Source organism: Dendrobium catenatum, unplaced genomic scaffold (genome assembly GCF_001605985.2).
Source record: "Dendrobium catenatum unplaced genomic scaffold, ASM160598v2 fragScaff_scaffold_484, whole genome shotgun sequence".
Classification (NCBI taxonomy): domain Eukaryota; kingdom Viridiplantae; phylum Streptophyta; class Magnoliopsida; order Asparagales; family Orchidaceae; genus Dendrobium; species Dendrobium catenatum.
In genome coordinates this window covers 46,263-54,454 of record NW_021318946.1, presented here as the reverse complement: position 1 = coordinate 54,454, position 8,192 = coordinate 46,263, and the positions used below count along the sequence as shown (strand labels likewise).

Genomic DNA, 8,192 nt, shown 5'->3' with positions numbered 1-8,192 from the left:
GATGCTAGAATTTTGACTGACATGGAACATAACTAAAATCATAAGGAATTGAATTTGAACAAATTAGGGGACCGAACTTGAATAAACCACATGATTTTTCCTAAATGCGAGAGATGCTGGGAGGACAACAAAAGTGGAATTGTAGGACTCAAATGCGCTTGTTTTGGACAACGACACTTGGACACGTTCAACGATGCGCTCGTGTGGACTACAAAACTCGGACATGGAGGCAGACGACTGTGGGACTCGAATCTTCGCAAGGCTTATGAGTTGGCACGAGCTTATATATAGTGGGACGAGCTCCAGTTCGAGTTCGCCTTTTATGTTAGAGCTACACTCAACCTCAAGCTCAAGTTCAAGTCGGCTTTCTAACTAACGAGTTGAGTTCGATAGTGTCAATAATCAGCTCGTTTATACCTTTAGGTTCAACTGATGAAGCAAACTTACCCATAATTACTTTGATGATGATCGTGTTGATAGAAAATCTCAATCGAAAGGGACCCCAAATATTCAAAATGCCTCCTAAATTCCTATAAAATACAAGCATATGTAGTGACAATAAAGTCATCCTGATGATGACCGTAATGATAGAAAATCTCATTTGAAGGGGATTTTATCTTTCCAAACATTTAAAATGCCTCCAAATTCTCATAAAATGCATTCAATTGACTTTTTTGTATTCATGAACGATATTAATGTTTAAAATTGGAATAAACACCAAAGCGCTTACAAACAACGTACCTATCCACCCTCTGCAATAGTTTGTCGAGGTGAACAAGCTAGAAAATCATTTCAACTCACGAAGAGCGAATGTCTAGTCGAGAATATCATTAGTATTCATTTTGAAATTATCTATTATCAGTAAAGATATGGTGTATGTCTTCTAACCAGTGATTTCGCCGCTAAATCGCACCATATGTAAACGGTTATGATTGAGACCCTCTAATTGGATTTTTTTTATCATTAATTGGTACCACTAAATTACAGTTATGGTTTGAGCCTATATGTTCCCCTAATTTTTTGAGTAATAAATCAATAGGATATGACTGATAAGGCACAAAGCCCTCTATTAGCCAAGATGGCTTCAAATTTATCTCCTTAAGAAAACATCCATCGTAAGTCTACAAGGAAACCTTCAATGAAGCATCCTATCACTGCTGACAAGGATCCTTCGGTTAGGTTGGGTCGACTACCTCCTCTGACTAAAGTAGACTAGGGATCTTGATGACCCAGGATGATGGAACCAAAGGATCTTTATCGAGTCCACCATCATTTCTCCTACCATCCGCTTTAAGTGTAAGTTGCTGAATTTTTAATTTTAGATGTTAAATTTTAAATATCAAAACTCTGCTACTACTATACACCGGATACAACGTATCTTTTTTACGACTAGCCTTAATCGAAAGTTATCGTTCGTCACTAGGAGCTGAGGGATAATTAAATATAGAGACTTGCGCCTATAGGAAACTTGAACTTAGATCCTAAAGTCCTCGTAAAATGAGGGTGAAATCTCTGGGCAATGTCTTATATAAAACCCAATATGCATTCTAAAAATTTGCTTAAGAACTTAAGCGTTAAAACTCTCCTCGACGACAAAAAAATAAAAAAAATAAAAAAGTAATAATAATAATAATAATAATAATAATAATAATAATAATAATAATAATAATAATAATAATAATATAAGAAAGGGGTATGAATATTCAGAGCCCACAATGAATTTGAAATTTGAAGCACATTCATGATCATATAATATGATAGATTGGCCATCAAAGGTGTAAAGTTCCTATTCAGTTAACTATCTATATTGATAAAATTTTGTATGATGTGTTGCATATGGATATTATTGATGATATTTTGGGCACACCTTAATTGTATGATTTAATTGTTATTTGTTTTAGAATAGCTAATACATATGCTTTCAAAACTAATAAGAAACTGGTGATTTTCAGATTATGGCTTTGCATGATGATGTTAAGCAAGTATTGGCTAGTTTTCAAGATATTTATCTTTATGAGCTCCCTAATGAATTACCATTATTTAGGGATATACAACAAGCTTTGATTTTATTCTTAGCTGATCATTACCTAATTTGACTCATAATAAGATCAATCAAATTAAACAGTTTGAGCTTAACAAAGATGTTATAATTTATTGAAGAGGGTTTTTATTGAAAACATGAGTCCAATGGAAGTTAACATATGTATGTGGAGAGTAGTCATTAACAATCTTTTTTATACACACAACTCATCTTAGTGTGTTGGTTGGGAACTTAGGCTTCCAACTAAGAGATTTTGAGTTTGAGTCTTTGTGTATGTATTGTGTTTGTGAATTTGCCTTAAATGACCTAAATGTCCCAAAAAAAGATTATTATAATAAGAACAATTCTTTCATCATTATTATTCATTATGACCTTCGAGGTTTGGTCTCCTTGAATGGACTACAAAAATATTCTCTCACCAGTTTGCTGCATCAGAACATTTCATTAACAATTTTTCTAACAATGAGAAGCACATTATTTTGTTCAAATATGGGCTTTGTTAGCTGCAGTAGAACCATAAAAAATTTAGCCAATCCCAAATAGTTTGAACAATACTAATGATCATAACGAGAACTATACAGCATTTAGCTATGAAAGTCTTATAGAATAGTAGCGCACCCAAGATTTTATATGCCATAAAACTTAAAAGCACAACGAGAAAATGAATAAGAATGGAACAATGTAGCACATCAAAGTGCACTAATCATCAAAAAACCACGCAATATGGACACAAATTTAAGCCCCAACTTCTGCCAAGCTCAGAAGCTCACCTAATTCTTATGGGTTTTCTGGTTCATGCTTAGGATTGGCCGCGACACATCGAGCAAGTTCCTGCTGTTTTTGGCCTTAACTTCCAGGCCAAGGTAGTCTATCAAAACTTTCTTCACACCGACTCCAAGGTTAACAGCCTTGCGGTTGAAGGGTGACCTTTCCTCTCTTGCAGGGCTAACAAGTAGAGAAGGAGAGAAACTTGGAGTTGCATATTGAGTTCCTGAGCAAGAAAATGGGACTCTGTTATGAGAAGCAATGTTGGCTGCAGGAGCAGATGAGAACTGATCAGAATACTTAGCCATATCATCGGCATAAAGTAGATCATCGATACGTGCAATGATGTTAAATGCAAGGCTCTCTAAAACTCTAGAATAGCTTTCTAAGATAGACTTTCCGACATCCTGTAAAAAAAAAAGAGAGAGAATTTCATTAAGGCATATAAGAAGCTGAAACACATTTACATGGAAACCAGAAATTATTAGGTGCGTCTACTGTAAAAACACAGTCAAAGTGCAGCTGTTACAGTAACTACGCTTTTACTGTAGACAGTAAGAAATCCGAATATCTAATAATTTGTCCATGGAAAGAGGAGAAAAGGCATTAATTCAAAACCTTGTTGTATTGAATTTTGGTCATGTCTAGCGTTGTTTGTGTGAGAGCAGGGAACCTTTGCTTCAAACTCAGCAAAAGGCTCTCAGCTCTACCTGCGAGAAGCTCTCTTTTGTCTATGTCTACAATCATGTCTTTTATCATACCCCAAGATGGTTTATTTTTGGAACATGTTGAGTTCATAGGTCGTGCAGTAGTTCTTCGACGCCATAGATATGTTGTTGCTTCGACACGGTTCGCAATCTCTAGAGCTTGGTGCTCGGAAGAAAGGTCAAGGCAAGCCAGGAGGCAATCAGGAGAGAATTGTTCGGAGGTGATGTGACGGTATATTACATCACCAAGGCTGGCCCTTCCATTCTGCTCTCAAAGATTAGATGCAAAAATGTTCATAGCCAAACACTGGCATGGATGATTACAGAAATACATACCTTCGGAAGAGAATCAAGGTATGAATCAGGGATCTCCATTTCAGCCAAGGCATTGTTATTGATAGCCATTGCAGCTTTCAGGATTTGGTTAGTGCATTCGCGATTGTTTTGCAATTCCTTTCTGGTAGTATCTGGGATTCCACCAGGAGGAACACGAGGCACCGGTAGCCACCATTTCTCTTCTTGAAAAGGAAGAGTAAGCTTTCGAAAGGAAGCTGAGCCATCAGTATCTGAGGCTAATATACCTTGATCAACGTACCAGAATTCCGGGTTTCTGAAACCATCCAATAGTTCCTACGATAGTACAGTTTGATTAGAACAGTTTACATAGTTGCTCAAATTGGTGGTAAAAGGTAAAATGATCTCACAAGTAGCATATTATCGAGTTTCCGTAATGCTGGAAGATTAATATATAGATCAGACCGTTGCCTGCAAGTCATGACCTGCATGAAAGTATAAACAAATCATGACAAAGGAAATTTGGAAGGAATGAAATTATTAAATAGGAGCTTTTCATGCTTGTAGGTTAAACCAAGTGGCTTAGAGAAAAATGAAGCAAGAAAGTAAATTCAACAGAAAAGAAGAATTTTTTATAATTTGAAGAAAAGATTGGAAGAAGAAGACCAAATACCTCCAGCTTGCTTCCATCAGGAAATGTTTGCAATGATGGTGTCAACTCAACTATGTGATCACTAATACAAAGAAGCCATTCCATCTCTCTTCTCCACATGGATTTCTTCTCAGATGGTATTGGTTCCAACCTCCATAACTGTCCAAAAATTGTAGCTACAGAAGCAAAGAAAATAAATTATCTTAGTCAATAATCTGAAATATCAAATAGTGTGTGAACCTTCAAGTTACCACTGAGATTTGTAATGGCATTTGAAATCGCCAATGCAGTGCATACACCCTTTCCGCACCCTGACATGTCTTCTCCAAGCAACAATTTTGCAAACCTCTCTTTCATCATCTCAATTTCTGCCAAAATATAAACCATAAATCACCATCAATATAAGAGTGAGTGAGCGAAAGATTGTAGATCGAGCACCTGAAACCTTTGGCTTCATCTTTTCAATTTGAACGCATTCATTCACTGGATCTGACAGAGAGGTATTCTGCAATGGCCATCCCAGTGATTTTTCCTGCTTCAAGGATCCCTCACAGCCACCATTACTGCAACTTCCAGCATCTTCGGGTGAGGAAACTTCACAGCCGCAACTACTTACCCGGCCTTCTTCTTCTTCTTCTTCTTCTTCTTCACCAAAGATCTCATCTTTCTGCACCAAGCTCTCCATGTTGTGTGGCAATTTCAATAACAGAAAGAATAGACCGAACCCAAAGCAGCACTACCCTCTCCCAAAAAGTTTTCTTCACGACAAAATCATAACGGAAAAACAAAGCTTCTGAAAGAACCTGAAGCTAACCAGGAGAGAAAATGGGGTGCAGCTAAAAGGTGGAGTCAGTGCTCTCTGGGTTCCCTTGTCCAGTCCATGAGCAGAGGACCATCTCTGTAAGAGAGAAGTCTTCGTTTTTAAAATGGGAAGGTGGCGTAAGCCGGCAAACTTTTGTAGGAAAATTTATACTCAACTACATGGTCTATTTTGCGTATGCATATGGAGTCGAGCAAGAATTCGAGCGAGCTGAAATTCAAACCTTTTGATTTTGAATTATATTCCATTGAACTTTAGAAATCACATTAACATACTAAATTATTTTTAAAATAAATAATAATAAGTTTATGAAGATGTATTAATCCACTTCTGCTATGTTCCCTTATAAAAATTAGCCATTTATGCCATGAATGATTACAGGCAAGGCTGTCTTCCCCTCTGATTCTCACAACGCGACTTTTAGAAAGATTTTTTTTTTTCTTTCTCTATATCTGCTCCGTCCTTTCCTTCACTTTCTGAATGTCGGAAAAATTGCGAGAAAGCGAAAAAAAGTAGTACTTTTTTTTTAAATATTTAGGGCCGATCAGTAATAAAAAAAGAAAAAAAAAAAAAAAAAAAAAAACGTTAGGTCGTTGCAAATTTCAGAGTGGAAATCAAATAGGTAAAATAATGGAGGTTTCAAAGGCTACAGAAAAAAAAAGGAGGCCTTTGCTGTGAAGGAACAGAGTGCCAGCCTTTTGGACATCGGGAGCTGGCGAAGCAATCACAAACTGTGCTATCTTGAACGGACGGTTGTGATTCATCCACAAAAATAATTGATCGGGTACTAGTATATTGTTCACTTTTATGAATTTTATCCTTCAATTTGAAGTTTAAGCTATCAATTAAACAAAATATTTATGTCAAGATAGAACCGACTAAAATATAATAATAGATTTTAAAATATTTTAAAATTATTTTAAAAAACATATTATTTAAATAATTTATATTATATGGATCCATCTAAACATAAATTTAAAATTTATTCTGATAAAAAAATTATCTTAATATATTGACCTAATTTTTTAATAAGTGTTTGAAATTAAATTTAATAAAAATTAAAAATACAAAAAAATTATTTTTAATTTTTTTTTTAAATTCAATGGAAATATAAATAATGAATATCATGAAATTATTCGCTTCAATCTTATAATTGAGCCAAAGTACTCAGCTGCCTAAAATAATATTATTATTTGATTATGTCGAAAAATAAAAAAAATTGCATTCTTTTTATTTTGATTAATTAATTTAATAAATGGGTCTCTAATATTTTTATTTTGTAAATTTTTTTGATGATTAGAAAAGCTCTTCTCAATATCACAGCTCTGTCATTTTTATTGAAAGAGGTGAAGTAATTTCAAATTTTAATTCTACACTGAGATTGGAGAGATTAGTTTTTTTAATATTATCTTAGTTTAGTTGTATGCAGATAATATTATTATTTATATAATAATAATTTTCAAATAAAAAAGTATCTATATCTGCATTGTTATCTATGATATATAATACATTTTATTTAATACCATGTTATTAGGAATAATGAATGATGATTCTAATTATATTTTTTTGGCCATCAAAATTAAGATAAACAAAATAATATCAATTTAATCATTATTCAAAATATTTCAAAAAAATCTACTACTCAAGAGTAGATCCTATATGTGGGGTCCGGGGGCACAACCATCAAAACATTAAACAAGTCATTTTAGATTAAAAATGGGTTCAGAGGTCAATCAGAACACAACCCGTTTAATAAATGGGTTGAAAAAACCCAACCCAAACTCAAATTTTTTGGGATTGGCTCGGGTCAAGTTGGTGTGTTGGGTTATTTTTTTACACCCTTAACCAGGATGATAAAGACAAACAATTTACTTGATCAAATCTAACGATTTTCAAATACATTCAAATTGAACTAGAGGATGAATTCCAAATACTTCAAATTTTTACTTTTTCATTTTTTTTGCTTCAAATCAAACACCGGCATTTAAAGGACCTTTTACTGATTGAGAATAAGTTTTTTATGTATTGAATCCATATTAAGATTAATATAATAATTAATTAATCACGTATTATATATATGCAAAAATCATCGAATAAAAATTTTACAGATTAAATTTGGATTAGAATATCTTAACTTATTTTTATTTAGAATAATATGTATGTGTATGTCTTTATTACACCCGCAAGACTCAAATCTAAGATATTTTAGTTGATAGCTAAAATTCTCAACCAACATACCAAGATAAGCTGCGTTATTCATCATTGAGTTAAAAATGAGAAACATAACAATAATTGCATGATTGCATCTAATCATACTTTGATGTTGGCTGCATTAATGCAATTTTAAGGAATTGAGCACATAAACCTTTCTGCTTTGTGTGCACATATATGAAAAATTCAAACTTGATTTTCACAATCTCAACAATATATTTGAACTATTTTTTTTAATAGCAGAAATACATATTTGGAGTAGAACTTGAGTCAATAAAATGAGTTAATTTTTATTTAAATATAAATGGCTAATACATCAAGTTTGATTCAGAGGCCATTTTTCAAGTAGAATTTAAACTTGTTCGAGTGTTGATTCAGACTTTGTTTGAGAAAATTTTCTTATGACTTTCAAAAGTGAAAGTAATAAGAAAATTTTCTCAAACGAAACCTTAAAACAACCACCAAACTTTGCTAAGTGGAATATACAGATAAGTTTGTTGAGCCCTATTAAATTTACATGCATACTACTTGCTTTATCTTAAAGCAAATTCTTAATCCCATTTAACAAAACTCTAACATCCTGCACAATCACCTGCCTGCTCCTTTAATCATTATACTACTGGTTCCAACCACCATCTTTAGCTAAGGTTGGAAACTTTCCTCCACATCATACGATTTTCAATCACCAAAATCATCTTTTTA

General features: G+C 33.6%; 2 protein-coding genes across 2 annotated transcripts; both read right to left on the bottom strand.

Annotated features, from left to right (window-relative positions):
* Window positions 1–2,811: 2,811 nt before the first annotated feature.
* LOC110114823 (rop guanine nucleotide exchange factor 7) lies at window positions 2,812–4,627 on the bottom strand. The gene is made up of 5 exons (XM_028694431.1): window positions 4,481–4,627; window positions 4,218–4,292; window positions 3,850–4,143; window positions 3,425–3,778; window positions 2,812–3,213 (listed from the first exon to the last, which is right to left on the bottom strand). The coding sequence occupies exons 1-5, from the start codon at window positions 4,577–4,579 to the stop codon at window positions 2,812–2,814; spliced, it is 1,224 nt and encodes a 407-aa protein (XP_028550264.1). The 5' UTR covers window positions 4,580–4,627.
* Window positions 4,628–4,666: 39 nt separating this feature from the next.
* LOC114579541 (rop guanine nucleotide exchange factor 7-like) lies at window positions 4,667–5,172 on the bottom strand. Its single transcript, XM_028694413.1, has 2 exons — window positions 4,898–5,172; window positions 4,667–4,827 (listed from the first exon to the last, which is right to left on the bottom strand). The coding sequence occupies exons 1-2, from the start codon at window positions 5,142–5,144 to the stop codon at window positions 4,667–4,669; spliced, it is 408 nt and encodes a 135-aa protein (XP_028550246.1). The 5' UTR covers window positions 5,145–5,172.
* Window positions 5,173–8,192: the final 3,020 nt, after the last annotated feature.